This window comes from Melospiza melodia, chromosome Z (genome assembly GCF_035770615.1).
Source record: "Melospiza melodia melodia isolate bMelMel2 chromosome Z, bMelMel2.pri, whole genome shotgun sequence".
NCBI classification, from domain to species: domain Eukaryota; kingdom Metazoa; phylum Chordata; class Aves; order Passeriformes; family Passerellidae; genus Melospiza; species Melospiza melodia.
The window spans coordinates 8,046,211-8,066,215 of record NC_086226.1 but is presented as its reverse complement, the minus strand read 5'-3'; the positions used below and the strand labels follow the sequence as shown (position 1 = coordinate 8,066,215).

General features: G+C 47.3%; 1 protein-coding gene across 3 annotated transcripts in view; it reads left to right on the top strand.

Moving 5' to 3' along the window:
- The window catches only part of FAM219A (family with sequence similarity 219 member A), a 92,259-nt gene extending 75,447 nt beyond the window's left edge, over positions 1–16,812 (top strand). For 2 of the 3 annotated variants that reach the window (XM_063180809.1, XM_063180811.1), the window contains exons 3-6: positions 2,594–2,696; positions 6,574–6,654; positions 6,967–7,021; positions 8,161–16,812. In XM_063180809.1, the coding sequence (XP_063036879.1) occupies positions 2,594–2,696; positions 6,574–6,654; positions 6,967–7,021; positions 8,161–8,319 (398 nt within the window). In that variant the 3' untranslated portion in view covers positions 8,320–16,812. The remainder of the gene's footprint in view (positions 1–2,593; positions 2,697–6,573; positions 6,655–6,966; positions 7,022–8,160) is intronic. The other variant, XM_063180810.1, reaches the window with a different exon arrangement.
- The last annotated feature ends 3,193 nt before the right edge of the window (positions 16,813–20,005 follow it).

Sequence of the window (20,005 nt, the reverse complement as noted above, 5' to 3'; positions counted from 1 at the left end):
AGCACAGGATAGTGTGGGGCTAGCAGGAAAGCAATAGTTTGCTCTTTAAGCAGATGCATCTTCTCTGAAATGATTTTTATGTCATAAGGGACAGAGTGTCTCAAAGATGAGGTGACAAGGTGAACAATAAAGGAGGAGCAAGATGTGATGTGGTTGGCAGATCCAGACAAAAGGCTGTTCCTCATGCTGTTCAGAGCAGTGTAGGGGTGTCAAAAGGATCCTGGACCCCCTCCTCACACACACACTCACGTGCTCCATGTGTTCTTCTTCTGACACAACATCCAGGATTAGCTGAAGTGGAACCGGTGCAGCCAAATTCCCCCGTGAGTCAGACTGACAGCACAGCTGTCTGTATTCTCCAAGTTCTCCACTGAAACAGAAAACTGCTGCTTTGCTTCACTCAAGCATGGAGATGAGTAGACTACCTGTGGTGGGGTGACCCTCGCTGGACAGCAGGAGCCAATCAAAGCTTTTCTATTACTCATCTGGACAGAGGAGTGAAAACACAGAAATAACATGGGCTTTCCACGGGTTCACAGCCTCTTTCAGGCACCCTGCTCTGTTGTGGTGTCCTCCATAGACTGCAGATGGATCTCTGCTCCTTTGTGGAGCTCCAGGGGCTACAGGGGTGCCTCACCATGGGCTGCAGGGGAATCTGTTCTGCTACCTGGAGCAGCTCCTCTTCCTGCTTCTGTACTGACCTGGGTATCTGCACACACCCTCACTCTTCTGTCTGGCTGCAGTTGTACAAGATTTTTCCCCCTTTCCTAACTGTGTTATCCCAGAGTCTCTACCACCATTGCTAATGAGCCCAGCCATGCCCAGCAGCAGGTCTGTGTTGGAGCTTGCTAGCATTGGCTCTGTTAGACACAGGGAAACATCTAGAAGCTTCTCACAGAACCCACCTGTGCAACCCTCCACTACCAAAAACTTGCACACAAACTGAATACATCACCCAACACAGTGATTCTGCTAATCATCAGACAGGATCTTCAGACTCCTAATTGAACATGTTTTGTAATGTCAAAGGCAAACACAAACTGCTTCATGCCTTCCCAACCTTCTCTGCTCTATCCTGCTTCTTGAAGGAAGCTTCTGTCTGGAAAATTAGTGAAAAGCCAGAAGGAATCTGGGTTTCAACCCTGCTGATGATTGCTGTGAGCCATCACACCTGCACTCACAGTGTATTCAGCCCCCTGTAACCATTTCATCAGCATCATAAAGCATTGGCAGCTTGTCTCAGTGCTGTGTATTTGTGGTCAGCACTGGAGCTTCTGATGGAGATGAGTGGAAATCAGGTTGTATTTCATGTTGTAGGTATTTGCCTTCATAGTCTTGCTTTATCTCTCTCTGAACAGCCAAATTCATGTGGCCTGCAAAATATCAGTCCTTTATTCTGGAGACAGAGGTAACCAATGCATTTCCAAATTCCATACTGAGAAATTACTCTGATTTAAGGTTTTGATTTCGATCCTGAATCAGTCTCTCAAGTTGCTCAAGCCAGAGTGAGTTATTAATCCAATCCTTTTCCTGCCAAGTTCCATGTGCATTTATTCACCTCTGCTGTCAGCAGGAGCAGGCTGGGTATGGTTTGCAAGTGTATGTATTCTTGTCTCTATGTTCCTCATCATAGCAATCTCCAGGTATCCCTGCTGTTTATTTCTCCATTAAGAAAGGGAGCCTTGGATGTGTGTCCCCCTGCTCTGACTTGTGAGGAAGGGAAAGTGTTGGCTCACCTTGAACTTGCACGCTGTAGAAGCATGCTGCTTTTCCACAACAAGTGAGAAAAGCTGCTCTTCTCTCCAAGTGGAAATAAAATCTGCAGAAGAAACACAACCCAACAACAGAATTCACATTGCAGGAGAGGGCAAACCAAAACAAATTCACTATTCAGATTTATCAGCAAGCAGTCTGGTACACCTGTTATTTAGGCATGCCACAAAAGTAGTTTCTAGCATTTTCTCACACTCTGGAGAATTTTTTTTTAGCTATTCTCATTCCTGCCTTACTGGCTCTAAGCTCAGCTTTTCCATACAAGCCTTGCCTGCTGTTACACGATGAGGTTGGGGCAGTTAGCTCAACTTTTGTGACTAGCTGGTAACTCAATGCAACTGATCCTCCACAAGAAACAAGGAAGGAATTTCAATCAGAAAATTTAATATCAATTTATATACATGCCTGGGTTCCCATCCCTGCTAGAAGCAGAGTCATATTAGTACAGCATGGTATTGGAGTCCCTGCAGAAACTGGCTGCAGATAGGCACAAGGTCTGTGCCTCTTGTCTGCCTCAGCTGGGTTTCATCCAGAAGCTCCAAGACCTTATGGGTCTTGGAGACCCAGATTTTAGTGTGCTCCCTGTCAAAAGGCTGCTATGAGTGAAGGTAGATTAGTTTTAGTCCCTGGTGATCTTGGAGAAAGTGGAACACAGCTCATCCAGCCTTTACAGCATCCCTTCATAAGAAGTGGCAAGCTCATGTCCTTTGCTGTTAATTCTGCTGTGCCTTTTGCCTCTACCAGATCTGGGTTTCTTCTTGTGGTTGCCAGCTAGGCTGCTGCTCTAATTTTGCTTTTCCCATTCCTATCTCCTGTGCAGAGAAGCAGAGGGAGCTGGCTCGGAAGGGGTCCCTGAAGAATGGCAACATGGGAAGCCCAGTTAATCAGCAGCCCAAGAAGAACAACGTGATGGCGCGAACAAGGTAAAGGACTGGAAGAGTACTCACAGCTGTGCTCTGAGCTGCAGTCCCTAATGGTCCTGGGGTGGTCAGGGACAGTGTTCGTTGCGTTTGCCTTCTGCCAGCCACACTGCAAGAACAGTGATGGTCCTTCCTGGAGCTGGCAGCCCCAAATGCTCTGGGCTGTGTTGCATCCCAGTCCCTGGGAAGATGCAAGAGCACTTGAGCCCAGGACCAGAGGTATTGCAGCCCATAGAAGGCAGAGGCAGCCCAGCCAGGTCAAAATCAGGGGGTTGATAGAGCCATCCTGCAGGATCTGAGTAGTCTCAGGTAGCACCTGATCCTGCCAGTGGGAGAGGAGCTGTGCTTCTTCATTAAACACAGACTAGTTTAGAGCTTAATTCTGCCTTGGTTGCCTTTGTCACTGTAAGTTCCACTGCTCCTTTTTGATGGTGACCTGTTCTGCTACTGACAGATTTAATGAAGGCTTGTAAATAATCTGTCTCTGTGTGATTTTCTACATACCTTCTCCACCCTTGGAACAGCACAGTCACACTTTGCTGGAGATGCTTTGAAGGAGCTCTGTAAGAGAGTATTAGGCAGTATGTCTAGTGAGGTTTACGTGCTGTAAACAAAGACATTCTGAGCTGAATATTTTCTTTTAGAGTATTTCTATTTTTTGTCTGTGCAGACGTCAGTACACTAATGTATTACTTACCTATGTTCAGGAAAGAGGAAACCCCATGAGCCCACAGGATTGCATGCTTTGCATGCTGCTGGAAAGGTGGCAGGTTTTAGTGGAGGACCTCACTTAAAATGATGGAGGAATCTGGGGAATGCTGGATGTTTACTGATGAAGGGGAAAGTTTCCTGGATTACCATATATTAAGTAGAATAGGACCTGCAGGTCAGAGCCTCTCTATATGCAATGCATCTGAAAGATGAGCTTTCTTGTTCATACTAATTCCCCAGACCCAAAATATTAGTCATAAATCCTGACAGGACCTAGTCAACTTTTAGTTGTAAGCCCCTGAAATACATATGGGGAATATGCTGCATTGCTTCCACTCTGTGTTCAGGTGTTGAGGCCTTATAAAAGAGCCAGACCTTTCATGGCAGCAAGAAATTCAGGAACTGTGCTCAGCTGGGTTTTCCATGCCCACTGGTCCTCCTTATCTTCCAAGTACATTCTGGAAAAGCTTGTTTTCTTTTGACAATAGGCACAAGCTAGCTTCCTGAGAGGAATGGCAGCAGATTTGCTGCTTGAGAGGTTTAGAAACACTGAAATTAGTGGAGGAAGATAATAAGGGAGAGAAGGTGGGATAAATAGAGGTATCTACCTGTAACATGAGCAAATTTTCCATGGAGAGATTGTTGTTTCCAAGCTGCCAGTGGAAAGAGCGGAGCAGTGACACCTATTGACAAAAGATTTCAAACAGCCAGCTCAGTTTTATTTCACTTAAGGACATCTGGGCACCTCTGAATGCTTCAGTCTGTCTGCCACTGACTGGTAACACCAGCAAGGCAGAAATGCCACAAGCTTGTTCAAGCAGGTTTTCACAGGGTAACAGTATAATGGGAAATATTCCAGGAGGACACACTGCAAAATTTCCAGATTATTTTTTAAGTCTGAACTGTTGGCTTCCTCAGGTCTCTGCAGGATAATTAAGCTAAAACCATTTCCCCCTTTTTAATAGCTCTGCTCTTCTCATCAAATATGTTTTCCTTTGTGCTTTGCCTCTCCTACTCTCTACTCCACCTCCTCCTTCTTCCCCAAGGCCTCTGTTATTTTGTATTATCCCTGTGGATTTCTGCCATTCAGCCTCTAGTACAAGGTTGCCTTCACCATTCAGTCCTCTTCTGGGACAAGGGTGCAGCCAGCCTTACAGGTGAGAGTAATTGGATCCATAACACTCTCAGTCTCCCTAAAATCAAATTAAATGTAAACGAGGTAGGGGTGATGCTCTTCCTATGAGTTTAGACAGAGCCCACAACACCATCCACACCATTTGAACACAGCTGAGTGCTACAGTCCACTCAGGGTAACCTGAACTTGGACATTATGGTCCAACCTGTGTGGCTTCAAGTGAGCAAAAACACAAAGAAGCTTATACCAGGGCAGCTGCAGACAAAAGCAGCTACCACTGCTACCCGACTTTATTCCAAGGACAGTGGGAAGTGAAGACAAGGACAATCAGGATGTGAGGGAAATACTTAAATCAGAGGCAGAGACACTGTAACAATTTTTGTCTGCAGCAGTTAAATTAAAGTTTTTTGTTATTAAGAAAACAGACACTTCTCAAGAAGAAGATGTAGTGAAGGTTTTTTTCATCAAGTAAATATCACCACAGTGTTCTGCTCCTAGATCACCTGAGAGTGCTTTGTTCACTGATGATTTAATAACAACTGTCAGTGAATATATATGGAGCAGGGACTGGAAAACTGGAGAGTGAAAATGGGAGTCAGTACTTCTGATATCTGTACGGGCAGGCTTGTGCTGCCAAATCTCAGCTTCAGCTCCAGACGTCTTTGCTTCTTGACTTCCTGCCTTCATACCTCAGGAGCAGAAGGACTGTCCCACTTCTGTGAGAAGGGCTACTGAATTTTGCAAGTGGATCCCATTTTCTCCAGTCCTCTGGTGCAGCAGTTTGGAAATTCTGTATCAGGTTTTAAATTATTTTTTTTAATTTATGTTTCAGTGAACACAGTAAGAAAATATAACTAATTGTGAACCTATGTATCTGCTTTGTTATAGGATTTGATATATCTTACTCTTCCTGAGCCTGACCACTGACGGTGCTTGCCAGGACTTCTTATTTCTAAAATTGTTAATGGCTTGCTGCAATTATCTGTGCAGGAGCAGAAAAACATTTCAGGTAGTTAGAGAGTAGTTGGAGCATGGATGAGATGGATTATCATACTTAGATTTATATTTCTTAAACTCTTAGTGAAGCATTATTGTGCATCATGGTGTGCTGTTATCAGCCACTTGGAAGAAAGTGGTTGACTCACTGAAAGAGAAGATTTTTGTCACTCCTGAGGTTCTTACTTGCTGAACAAAGAATCCTACTGCATTTGTTGGTTTAGTTAATCTTATTTTAATTGTGAACCAAATTATTTTTGCATTTTTTGGATGAAAGGACTCCATTGTGAACAAGATATTATTGTATTAACACATTTTTCTTATCCTAGAAGTTCTGAAGCCTGCACTCCATTTCACAAACTCTCCCAGGCAGTTAAAGGTGCAGAGTCATCCTCAGCCTTTGTAACATTTCTGATTAACTGAAAGTCATAGCAAAAAAACGGAATTTAAAAAGTGCTGCTCTGACTGGTTTCTTATGCTGGTCACACCAGCTCAGGTTTCTAATATTACTAAATTTAGTACTGAGACCTCAGAAGTGTTGTGTTGCCAGAGGCCTGGATAGGGATTCAGAAAGAGGCACCACATAATATCCCTGATGTCCAACAGCAGAATAGTGGGATCACTCTGGCCTCTGGCTTCCCCTCGCCTCCTTCTCCTATGTGCTTACTGCTGGTGTCAGGTGCCCCTGCCAGGAAAAAAACAAGCAACAAGAAAATGAGCAATCTGATATGACAGGCAATGCTAGCCAAACAGGTTTACCAGAATGAAGTACAGAATGTCCCAATGTTGTTTTTTTTCTTCCAGGAAGGGGTATGTTCCTAGGGCATGCCCAGTGTTAATCCCTGTGAAACCACTGTAGGCTACCCAGAGACACATCTTGCTTCCTCTGAATTGCACCCATTTAAACATCTTCACTAATAAGTGGGGGCTTGCAAAGAGGTGGAATGGGGAAAGCCAACTATCATACAGCTTTACCCTAGGCAGTGTGTGGTTCTGAGCTTTACCGTGTGGTTAATGGACAACATTTAATTATTTCAGGCTCGTCGTTCCCAACAAGGGCTACTCGTCGCTAGACCAGAGTCCAGATGAAAAGCCCCTGGTAGCCCTGGATACAGACAGGTATGCAATAGGTTAAAAACGTGATATACATGACAGCTTAAGTGGGTTTTCATGACAGAGGGCAGCACTCGCATTCTTCCCTCCACTGTTCCCTCTGACCTGTGCCATGGTGGGTCTCTGTGTAAGAACAAGGGAGTAGAGCTGTGAGAAAAGATCTGAGGGTCACAGATGAAAGCTGCTCTACAGGCTCCCTTGATGTAGCTTCTCTGTGCCTGAAGAACAGTTTCATGGCACAAGAAAGATAGGACTAAGTGGGCAGTACAGGTCTCATCTAACCAATTCCTTCTTCACTGTACTTGAACTTCCCTGCAGTGATGATGACTTCGATATGTCCAGATATTCCTCCTCGGGATACTCATCAGCTGAGGTGAGTAATACTCTCTCCTGCCATCCTTGCCATGAATACAAGTAACAGAGCAGCCAGAAATTGCTTGTAGAGTCCTTGCACAGGCAGAAATGGCCACACAACAAATTTAGTAGTGGTATAGACTCCGTGAGTCTGGAAGGGGCCATGGCAGAAACTGTGTCATGTTGCTTTCTTCCCTGGTGATGATGCAGAGATCTGCCCATCAGCAGTTTTCACAGCTACCTTTGGTTTCACTCAAACTTTCCCTCATTCTGCCTAGTCCTGCAGTGACCCATGAGGTGCAAAAGCATCATCTTGACTGCCATGGCAGCTCAGCAACTGTACACGTGCCAAGGACACAAATACAGGATCTAAGGGTGTGCTGTGATTTCCAGTTACTGGAGTGGTCAGGGTCACCCAGTGTGTGTTTACTTGGAGCAAGCAGAAATTCCAGGGAGGACTTGCAGATATGAACTCTTGCCCTTTCAAAGAGAAAAGGCAGGAAGCTCAGGCTTGTTAGTCCCTCTGCATTGTTTCTGAGTAAATTCCTGTACTCTCTCATGAATTTGTTGCTTGGCCTCTTGTAAGAAGCCTCTGGCTACTGCTTCTGCAGGATTTTGTATCCAGGGGCTGAGCAGCCATTCTGCCCACAAACTGCTCAGAACTCTTGCCCCTTGTATCTCTTCCTTGGATAAAATACCTCTGAAACCCTGGGAAACAGCCAAGAGCAGTGACCATGTCAGATGATCTGAGCTGCTTCTGTGCCCTGACTAAGTGTTGTTTATATAGATCCAGTCAGACAGCACTTGAACCTGAGATCACGGAGCCAAACTTTACCATCTTTTCACTGCTATAGCGTGCCCCAGACTGAGAAGGGGGACTGCCCATCTGCCAGTTAATAATATTATTGCATTACTTTGACTGAGGGCTTGTCCTTAGGGAAAAATTATTCCATTACAAAATAGTTTATCTCACTCTAGATATTCCTGCTCTGGAGGATATTCCTCCCCTCACCTGAGGTCAAATCTAGGACTGTGGGGCAATTGTTAACGATGGGGAAATACATTCCCAAATAAGGGAATGAGGGATGAATCCTTCATCTTCTGGCCACCAGAAGTAAGAAGTCCCAAGTGTTTGACTGTTTGTCTCTTTGTCTGTAGCAGATCAACCAAGACTTGAACATCCAGCTGCTAAAGGATGGGTACCGGTTAGATGAGATCCCGGATGACGAGGACCTCGACCTAATCCCCCCTAAATCTGTCAACCCCACCTGCATGTGTTGCCAAGCCACCTCCTCCACCGCCTGTCACATCCAGTAGTGAGGCCGGCAGGCTGTGATCAGTGCTTTCCACTATAACTGTAAAACTTAACAGCCATTGCTTCCTCCTATGGTAGGACGTGCACCTCTTTGTGTTCATGGAGCCAGGAGAAACCAAAAAATTCATTTTATGATTGGTTGATAACTTATTTTAAACTATGGTAAAACAAAAGAGAAGTTGCTCAATGTGCCAGGCAGTGCCTGGCAGAGCTGACTAGTCTGGAGAGCGAATGCAGAGGGGTCCAGAGATACCTCCTTGGTTTGTTTAGGCACTGGGGATATTTTGTAAAGTGTCTTTTTCCAGAATGGGAAAGGTCAGATGGGACTTCAGGTAATCCTGCCCACTGAAACCGATCCATTTGAAAGATTAGGGCAAGTAGGAGGTATCAAAGTGTTTTACCAATGAGAGGAAGTCAGTTCTTAATTCATTCACTAAACCTGTTTCATTCGCATAACCAAAACAATATTATAACTGGGGCACAGGAATGGGGACGGACCAGGGCATCCTTTCTTATGGCAAGGCTAGCCAGGACTAGCATGACACAATTCATTCACCTGCAAAAGGGACAAGTAGCTGACATCTCACTGTGAGTCAGTACTAGCTAGAGCTGTTGTGTCACTTAGCCAATGCAATCTACCCTTAGCGCCACATTAAATTACCACCAAACACATCAGGTTCAATCTGCAATCCACTCATGCACTTCAAGGACTTGCTTATTGCCCAGGAATACCAACCACACTTGTGACTTCAGTTCAGTCACGTATTCTGACTTCAGCCTGTATTTAATCCCTGTGCAATCCATCTCTTTCCAAAAATCTTAAATTTTGTTCAACTGAGAAGAAATTAATCCTGCATGAGTCAGGACTTGAGATGTGCTGAACAACAGTGCTGGAAAAGCTAGTTGAAGACAGCACATTTTAAGAGTGCTTGACTCTTGATATTCTCTTGACACTGTGTCTCTGGGTGCTTGTGGGAGAAACTCATTAATGCTGAAGTCATCAGTATGGTGGGGTCAGACTTGAGAGGAATTTTCAGCAGCAGCAGAGTTATGAACAGCTTCAGCTGAAAGATGCCCATGAGAGGAAACTGCTGTTCACACCCTGTCTGCCCCATTGTGAGCCAGACATGGTACCAGGTCAGGAGCAGTTGGTGCTGCAAAATTAGGAAACCTGTTACATTAGGTTGCTGGTCTGAGCTCCCAGCTCACCAGCAGATTGTTTTGAATGCAGAATCACTTCTGGAATTAGGAAACATGTCCTCTCCCTGACTGCAGCATATGCAAGGGATGGGCTGGCATTTTTCTTGGTGTTGAAATCTTTTGCCACAGGCACAATTCTTGTGTTTCCCTGGCCTTTCAGGAGGAAGGACCACCTGCCTTGGGTCATCACCTGCTTTGTAGGCTAGGAAAGGAAAAAAAATTAGGGCAGTTCTGAGCTTCCCATCAGAATTCCTGAGTCACAAAGCAGAGCCTGAGCTGCACCACAACAGATGGATTCCCCATCTGAAATCTATATGAAGTGAGCTGAGTCTTTAAGAAGTCTTAATTAGTAGGAGATTTTTTTAACATCCTGGAGATTTACTCTGTGCAGTGCAAAACTTGATACCAGCCACAGTGTGAGTGAAAGAGCAGGCACACAAGATTCCCAGGCTTATTTACTAGATGTTGTTGACAACTGTTAAAGCTGTGCTTGTCCCCTCTGCCTAAAAAACATGCTGCCACTCTGGTTCCAGGCCATAGAAAGAGGACTTGAATGGTGCTGCTTGCTGAGCATCCCTGCCTCTTCATACAGAAGTGATGGTTAACTTGCCAACTCTTGTGGGGATAGTGTTCCTCAAGTGAATTCATCTCCTTTTCTCACTACCTGGTAGTGCTGCTAAGGGGGAATATTTCCAAAATACAACTCAGGTATGAGGTTGTCCAGAAGTGAGGGAAGTAGAGAGTACAGAAAAAGATTAAAGGGAAAAACATTCCTTAAGGAGTCTTTTTTAATGGGGAATGTCATCAAAACATAATAGAAATACCATGGTCAAACCAAATCCTGTAGGACATGACCAATGCTCTTTAAATCTTCACTCTTCTGGAGAGGGACTTTGCAGTTCAGCACTGGTATCATGGAATGTCTTCATCACATTTATCCTCCTGGGTCAGTCTCTGTGCCTTCCAGCCAGGCTGCACACCTCAGCCTTTCCCACAGCCCTTGCTCAGGAGCTCAGAGCATTTCAGAGTGCCTGCTAGAGCAACAAGCCATCCCTTCACCTGGGCCAGCCACTGAGGGCTGAACACCCCACAGGTCTGCATCATGCTGCCATCATAGAATCATGCCATCATCCAGGTTCAAAAACACCCTTAAGATCACCGAGTCCAGCTATAGCCAAGCACTGTCCTGTTCAGTCTAGGATAGAACGAGGCTTGCTGTTACTCTTATCTCTCAGGGTTAACACCTTTCCTCTGAGGGACAGACTTAGTGGACTTGGCAGTGCTGGATTAACAGTTGGATTCTATGATCTTAAAGGTCTTTTCCAACCTGAGGGGTTGTATGACACCCACTGTCCCATGGCACCATTACCAAGTCCTTTTATTGCCCCTGTTGCTGGTTTTTGCCTGCCATGTGCCCTGAGACATTCCCCAGCCCTCCAACTGCCTTCAGCCCTTTGCATTTTGTGATGTGCATCTGCTTCTAGCACAGCCCTTTAGGGAGGGAGGGAGATTAATTCAGATGTTCCACTTGGTGCTTCCTCCAAATACAAACCGAAGCACAACTCAAGCATTTTTGCCTGTGCACAGAAGGAGTTGGTTGTAGAAATAGTTGGTTTGGCATGACAGTACAGGACCATAAAATGGCAATTTTTTGGCTTCTCCTCTCTATGCTTTGTGTTCATATATTTTATTAGGGGAATAATGTAGAAAGGGTGGGGAAAAGTAGTTACCTGTGTAGGGTTGTTATCAGAGAGGCTGAGTGGCTTAAGGCAATGCACATGTGGCTGTCATAGAAAACTGAACACTAACCCTTCTGAACTGCAGCCCCTTCAGCAGATTATGACCATACAGCATGTTTGTTGGCTCATTATGGAATATTGAGGACTGCCCATTGGTAGGTATCAACCACAGATATCAATCCCCCTGTCTGGCCTCACATTCAGACCTTTGCTTTAGCCAGCAGGTTTTCCAAATGCCCTCAGAGTCACAGAATAGGTAAGGCTGGAAGGGGCCACAGTGGGGTCATCTGATCCAGCCTCTCTGCTCAAGCAAACCTTGTTGGATTTTATGCTGAGGTGATTTCCTGGGAAGGTGTGGTGATAGATGGCTGTCCTGGCGCTGCTATCCTTAGACCAGTCTCTGCTATCAGGGCCAGAAAAAGGCAGAAGGCAAGAGCACAGACTCTGTGACAACATTTCTACAAAATCTACAGAGCTGCTGGGTGCTCTCCTAAATGCAGATGGCATGCAAGAAAGAAAATTGTTCCTTTCTCCAGTCTTTGCACCAAACAAGATGGCCCTCTCAGGCCACATTTTCAATCCAAAGTTGTACAGAAAACCAAGGGGAGGAACACCATGGAGTATGAAATGCTGCATTGCTGTCTATCTAAATTACCATGCAAACAGCACTCTGTTCCATCTCTCTTGTCTGCAAACACCACATTTCCAGATGTCTTTGGGAGGAGGAACCTCCTCCTAGTCTTGAGGAAGGTCTATAGATAGTGTGTTCATGTGTTTGTACATAAACCTCAGCTGAAAGGAGGCTGATGCCCATTCTGAAGGCTCATTTGATATCTTACCAGACACATCTTGAAGTAAGCCCTTGGAAGAGCCACTGGTTGATATCTGACATTGCTGCATGTCTGTCCCTAACATGTGTGCTTGGCCATTGGATCTGCTGTGCTCTCCTGGCTGTCCTGCCTGCAAATGCCTTGCAACTGCAAAACCAGGTGACCATTCCTGCTGCATGGACATTGAGAGGAACTTCAGGACAGCTTCCCCCACAGACAAGAGAGACTCAGCTCCTTCTGGTTTGTTTCACCAGCTCTTGTCCCAAAGGAGGCACCCACTGTGTTCAGTGATTCACTGGCTGACACACAGGTCTGCAATCCTGAGCAGGATCCTTCCCTTTCCATGCACAGTCTGATCCTGGGCTGGCCTGCAGGCTGTGCAGGAGAATGCAGGAGGCTTGAAAAATGCAGTGCCCTGTGTGTGACTCAACAGAAACATGAAGATGCTTTTGAAGAAAGGAAGGACCCAGCTGGGCAACAGATGGAAGACCAGAAAAGGAAAACAAGCAATAACTGGAAAGATTGCCAAGTGCTGTTGTGGCCTTGGGCAGATCCCAGTTGTCCGAGTTGATCTGTCTCAGTGCAGTGCTGATGCCAGCAGGGAGCAAAGCTTGCTTTCAGATGTACACACCAGAAACATCCTGTCCCTGAGCTGGCACTGCAGCCAGCTACAGCCCTGGTGGGTCTGCTGGACTCTTAAAGCACAGAAAAATGAGATCTTAGGTCTTTGCTGCTGTACGTTTTTGCTCTAACCTCGGGCAAGTCACATCCCATCTTGATGTCAATTCCCTTCTGGGGCACATGGGAGAAACCTGCCTTCCCAAAGTGCTGCCACCATCCTGCATGGATACTGTCAAGTGTGAGAGGCACCATTGATAGGACAGTTCTGCAAGAAGGATGTAAATATAATGCTTTAGAAATTTAATTCCTGTTTTCAAAGTACTACTCTGCTTTCCCTCTCTTTACCATCTTCTGATGTTCCTCACGCATGCCAGAATGCAGCAGGGTCGAGGTTAGTACAAAGGTTAAACATCTTTGGAGAAAGATGTTTGTCAAGGATGTGTTATCCAGTTACTTGGCAGCTGACTCTTGCACAGCTGGCTTCTGAGTTTGCCTGCTCCCAGAGGGAACATGTACAAAGATGTGATGACCCAACAGCACCATCCACTGATAGCAGAATTAAGGAATTTAGGAGTACAGCTTGGGATGGCAAGTAGTCACAAAGGAGAACAGAGGATTGAAATGCTCATTTTTGGGATATTCCTATGGCAGTTTCATGCTCCTGCTTTTAGCAACCATATGATTATCTTAGCCTTTAGACTGGTGGTTCTGTCTGGGCTCATCCTTTGCTTTTCGATTCTCACTTCACACCCACATGGGGTACTGCCACTCTTACCTAGAATGCCGTAGGCTTTGGCACCTGGCTGCTGCTTAGCTCAGCAAGCTTGGGCTGCATGATCAAAAGCAACGTCTGCATAGAGGAGCAGTGCCACAGGGCTAGCTGGGAAGGCATGGAAAGGTCTTCATTTTAAGCTGCTTTTCACCTCTAGGCATACTTGTCTATTCCTTTCAAGACTCAGCTGTGAGAGGGATTGCTCCAAACTGCACCTCATCAGAAAAACCCACCTTTGTTACAGAACCACACAAGACCTGAAGCAGAAGGGCCAGGAATTTAGCATAAAGAGAGATTTTGTGGCTGGGATTATCTGCAGGAGGTCAGTGGAGGTTTCTCATAGGGGTTGTGGTCCATATTTTAACTTCCTGTATTATGCAGCTGAGCTGCTGCATTGCTTCCCAAAAATTACAGCTAATTCCCTTCCTTTGCCCCACTTGACATTGTTGGCAGTCCCAGGATGACAGCAGCTGAACACTGCCTGTCTGAGCACATCTTTGACAGCTTGCTGGGGAGGCAGAGGCTGGGACTGACTGAGATCACACAGAGCACAGCCCCATGGCCCACGCAAGCATGCAGCAAACCATGTCACAGAGCAGGTTGCAGCTTTCCCTGGTGCTTACTTGAAAGCAGTAGGCACCAGGAAAAGGCCACTGGAAGGCCATCCTATGTCTCATTGCTACTAAGATATTTACCCTCCCAGAGCAGCATTTCTCCCCTAGCTGCCCATGCAGTTGTACCAGGTGTGCTCCTGGGAAGCACTGCTCTTCACCCAGGCTGCCTTTCTGCCTTTGCAACCTAAATAAGTTGCAACTCCATTTGGTACCCACCTTCCTCAAGCCTCCATGATTTGGGAGACACAGTTTGTTGAGAGATATAATATAGACACATGGAAAGAGCTGAAAAACTTGGGCAAGCACTCTTCATGACAGATCTTCATGTCCACCCCCAGTTCACACATTTGTTTGTTCCATTTCTTTGCATGGAGAAGCTGCAGTAGCAGCTGTGTTCAACTTGTGGCTGCCTCTGTCCCAAGACAAACCCCAAGCAAAAGTCAGGCCAGCTGTAGGTCCATGAACAGATGGGGTGAGAATCAGACAGGAGGCTGGGATTTCTCTTCACCCACATGAAGGCTGTGGGGCTGAGGATTCACCAGGTTCGTGCAAAACCTGGTGAGATGCAGCCCACCAAGCCGGATGCCTTCACCCTCCTGGCCTCAGTGCTATGGGTCCAGGTCTGTGGTCCCAGACCTGCCAACCCACGTGCTCCTGGTGTGGGCTGGAGTCCTGCAGCAGAGGCCTTAGTGGGGAGCCTGTTGGCTCTGCTTTTGCTGCACTGGGGCAGGGTGCTGTGAGATACTGGTGGGGCTGTAGTTCTGCCGGGAGAAAGACTCTGGTGGAGGATGAAGTCTTTGCGGGGGAGACAATTCAGAAAGTTGGGGTTTTCCCCTCCCCTTTTTGCACTTTTTAAACCCTTTTTACTCCTTCCACAGAGGTTATTGAGCCTTCAGTTTAATAAGGGAGATGAGCTGCCATTAAATAAGTTTCTGAAGGGTCTGAAAGCAGGTGCTGGCTCGCGTGCAGAGCTGGTCTGTGCCTGACACGATTTCCAGACCTCATTGTCCAACCTGTAGCAGAGTCACCCCATGAGCTGGGCAAGGACTGGGGTGGTAGGGTCAGCACTGGCCATCATGCCAAACAGCCATGGCTTCCCAAACTGAAGAAGAATCAGACCAGAAAATGGGGGAAGGAGCAACCGCAGTAGAAGGATAGCTAGTTGTCACAAGTAATCTTCGGTATCCGTGTCCAGTGGTTAGTCCTAGAATTGCAAGCCTTGTTATATTGCACACACGTCCTCCTTCCACTCCCCTTTTCTCAAAGCAGCCGTCGCCTTTCTTCCCCCTGCCCCATGCACTAGTGATGAGCATCAGAGGCAGTTGCACCAAAGTGATTCTCAGCCCAGTTCTGCATCCCCCCTTCTCACCCAAACCCAAGGCAACCCGGACAGTTGTTGGCCTTCACAAGTCTAGTAACTCCAGTTGGGTTTTTTTCCTTGTGTTTCATGGCTTCCTTCCCATGCACTCTAGCAGGGCAGTACAGGAGGCTCTGATCATGTCCCAGGAAGTTTCTTTGCCCCCAGCAGCACCTTGCAGACATGCACCTTACTGGGAATGTACTGGGTCAATGCTGGTGAGATCTGGCACTGCCGATCTTGAATGGGTGGCAGCTGATGGGGATCCACCCAAGGAAGTTGGCAGAAAGTGGCTACTGTCCCTTTTCTTTTCTTTTTTGAGGGAAAGGGGGATTTTTTTGGCATTACAATTATTGTCCATCTTCCAGTGGCCAAGTTCTGGGCTGCATTAATAATTGGGGTTCACTGGCTGTCCAGGCAGGTGTGGAGCTCTGCACCAACCTTAATAGCAAATGTCATGGCTGTAGCCAGAGCCTGTGTACAGGATGGGTTTCTCCCATGCTGGCAAAGTACTTTCAGCAGGCTCCAGATGGACACTTCTGGCAGACAGAAAAACAGCACTCCTCCAAGTCCAGAACAAATCTGCACTTCCATTTTGTGTCCTCAGCATGGGAAAAAAAATCAGCCTGAGCAAATGCCTTCCTGGTCTCCATTCCCCGTGTGGTGCCTGGTGCCCCAGGGGAAGGGGTGGTGGGAGGTATTTCAAGGTCACCAAAAGCAAGATCCTTTTTGGATTTATTTAATGGAAATACATTTCAGGACAGGAGACCTCCCGACCTTTGTGTTAATCTCAAGAGCAGATGAATTTCTGGCTGTCCTTGCATATAGTGAAATATAGCTGAAACAGCCAATCACAAATAGAGTTAAATGTAGGGTTTGACCTGAATAACCTTTTAATTAGGAAGATAAATTTGTTGTAGCTTGACCTTAGTCCTTGTTAGGAACCTGCTAATCATTTGACATGCAGAGTGTATTAATGCTGCACTTAACTTGGCCATTGTTTTTTTTTATCTGGTTTTGGGAGTTTTCTCACTTCCGAAGCATCAGTCTGCATCCTGTATGGGTTTTCTTTTGTTCCCTTTTTTCCCATTCAGATCATGTAGCACACTGTTGTACTTTTGTTCCCGTCTGTGTAGAGTATTGCCTTAAACAAATCAGTTGTGTTTTGGTTTGTTTTGGGTTTTCTCTTTTCTACCATCAGTTTTATGCATTAATTTATTTTAAAACGTGGGGGTTTTTTTCAAAAACATGAAAAACGTGTATAGTATTTTTTTTTAACATTTCCATTGCAGTATTTATCATTGTTACTGGTTGTGTGTAGTGTAACGGAATTAATGATATTAAAAAGCATACATATGAAAACCAGCCTGACAGCCTTTTTTTTCATTGGAGCAAACCACGGCAAGGGAGTGTGGACTGCACCAGCTCTTCTGAGCCCCCAGCAGTTGCAGATGCTGAAACCAGGGGTGCAGCCTTCACTCCATGGCCTGCTTGGTCCCAGAAGCAGCAGCAGCTGCTGTGACCTGTGTGAATGGCAGAGGTAAATATTCCAGGGCTGGCCACCAACGTTTGGGAAACATGAGTCCCCAGGGCAGCAGGAAGGCACACAAGGCTGCACCCAGCTCCTGCATCTGGTCAGCAAGAAGCAGAAAGAACTGGTGCATCTGTATGACACCAATGGGTGAAATAACCTTTTCTCCAGCCCTGCAGCTATTCTGCCCCTCTAAGCTGTTGCCACAGGAGCCAAGCCCTGATTTTAAAGTCCAATACCAGCAGCTGGAAAACCTGTGGACCACCAGGGATAGAGGACAGCCATGGAGGCCAGTGGATCATGCTGGCAACAAATCTGTTGCAGGATTAGTACCCCCACAGCTGAGAGGCTTGGGTTCCACCTCTGCACAGTGGTGCTCCCCAGACCTGTGACCTGGCTTGCTCCAAGACACTGCAGTGTCCACCTTCCCCTGCCATCCTCCCACTGACTCCCTGCAGGGAATGGGAATGGGGCTGATGGAAAGCCTAAACCTGGCCCAGCAGAGACCAGTAGGGTGTGAAAATCAAGGGCAGCTTGTTTTCTTCTTCTCTAAGGACGCATAATTCACTTTTGCTGGGACCCGCTCAGGTGTTCCAGGTTGTCCAGCACCTAACCAGGCAGGGATCTGCAGCCCTTCAGGGGCACAGGTCGGCATCTCCCCTGCCAAGATGGGTGTGGGTCTGCACTCATGGATCTGCCAAACTGAAGCAGCAGAGGGGCTGGAACAGAGGGCACAGCAGGGCTCTGAGTGGGCACAGTGTCACAGGCCAGGCCAGAGCAGGGCTTGGCTTGCCCCCATCCCTGCAGGGGCATCTCTGCTCAGCTCCCCAGCTCTGGAGAAAGCAAACTCAGTTCATGCCATTCCCACCCTGGCATGAGCCAGCTGCCTCTGCACTGAGATGGGTGAGGATTGCTCTCTTTGATTGCAGAGACCATTTCTTGGATGGAACTGCAAACAAGGCTCAACACAGGATCACCTAAATCCAGCTTTTAATTAAAAAGGGGAGACAGAGCAGGCAATAATTTCCCTGGCTACCTCATCAGGCTGGGACAGCTGTGCTGGTGCTGTGACACAGTCATTAGTGGCACTGGTGTGGGGGTCTCTGCAGCTGGATTGCTGTAGGATTTCCAAGGAAATACAGGAGAAAGGGGCTTAAAAAGCCACAATCACTGCTCCTGCAGCTCCCAAAATAAAATTATCTTGACTAGGACCAGCTGAAACTATTTCCTACCATTGTAAGGTAGCTGCTGGCAGGAGGGGAGGGAGCTGGGAGCCAAGACAAAACAAGGAGGGTATGGCCCAAGAGGGATGTAGGCAAGAATTGCAGTCAGGGAGCATGGCCATGGGACTGAGAGAAAGCCACCAAATCCCAGTGCTCCCATTCTATGGCATCACTGCCCACATGAACATCACCCTGGGCTGCAAGTGCCAACACACACCTGTGCCAGCAGGCTACATGTTCCTCTTTAAAAAGCACAGGACCCTCAGCAGCACTTGCACCAACTCTTACTGCTCGCTGTGCACTGTCAGAAGGACCATCCAAGAGTGGGTTCCACAGGAGCTCTGGAAAAAGAACAAGTTTGTAACACAGGTAAGTGCTGCAGGAGGAGGAAACTTTGGGGTTTCTACACCTACCCAGTTGCAGATGCAGGAGGGTGGCACTCAGATCGTGCCTTGCTGTGTCTCTGTAGTGAGGCATTGTCATGCTCCCTGATCAGGAGTGTTTGATACCCCACAGCATGTGCTCACTGACTTGTCCCCTGGAGCTGCATCCTGCAGTAGCTTTGGTCTTTTAGAGCTGGCAGAGCAGAAGCTCTGACATGTCAGCCCTATCCAGAGAGTGCCAGGCACAGGATCTGCTGAAGAAGGGAAACTGAGGCAGTGACAGGGCTCATGCCAGGCACTGTGTGACCTGGTGATGATGGGGTTGCTTTGAGAGCTGCTGTAACACAGTTCCCACACTCAGATGAGTTCCAGCTGGTGGGTCTTCCATGCCAGGGGACTATGTGAAGGGCTAGGGAGAGTTCTGAGCACTGAAAAATCCCTCCCAGCCCTGGTCCTGCAGGAGGAGCAATCCCTGAGCTGAGGTGCCACTCAAGGGCATCTGTGGGACACAGCTTTCCCCTCACAGGCTAAGAAGGTCAGCAGCTCTGAGGCAAAGCTCACTGCGAACCAGCTCATCTCCTGCAGCCTCGTTACCACATGCATTGTAATGAGGGAGCAAGCAGAGGGCATGGACAGGGACATCACCCCTGTGCATGCCACCAACCAGGACAGAAATAGTGCATGCCACCAACCAGGGCACCGCTCTCCTCCATGAAACACAGCCCTCTCAGGCTTGCCAGCTGCAGGACATTGGTACAATCCTGTAACTCCCTTCCCAACCTCTGCTTGTCCCATTCCTGGCAGACCCAGTGCACTCACCCCATCTGCCACTAGGCAAAGTGCTCAAATGTCTGCGGACACCCTGGACACAGGGGCAGCGGAGCCAGTGATTCCATCCTCTCTCCCATGGTACTGGGTGAGTGGGGAGCTTGGGGAGAGAATCACAGCACTGCTATGACCCCCAAGGGTGCCTTGGTGCTCAGATCCAGCTGCATTTCCAGCACTAGATCCTGCCTAGTAGCCCGTTTCACCGTGTGTCCCAGCAGCCATGAAGGCAGATGTTGCCACATGGAATGGGTGTCTCTTCCCACTCCCTAGTGTCTGTAGGGATTAACAATGCCCCCATTACAAAATCCACTGGGCCAGGGTCAGCCCAAGCAGCTGACTGAGGAGATGGGGACTCCCTGTATTTCCTCTGGCAATGCAGGGGAACTACAGGAACACCATCAGCCATCAATCCCACTGCCTATCAGCCTGAGATGAACTGATTGTCCAGCTCCAAAAGTTCTGCCAGGGTGCTAGCTGTCCTTCTGTGTCCCAGAGAACACATTTCCATGGGGTCTGGGGTCTGATGGTGCTGGCAGTGGATCTGTTCAGCCCCTCTTTGCATCTTGTGTCCTCCTGCCAGTGCCAAAGGG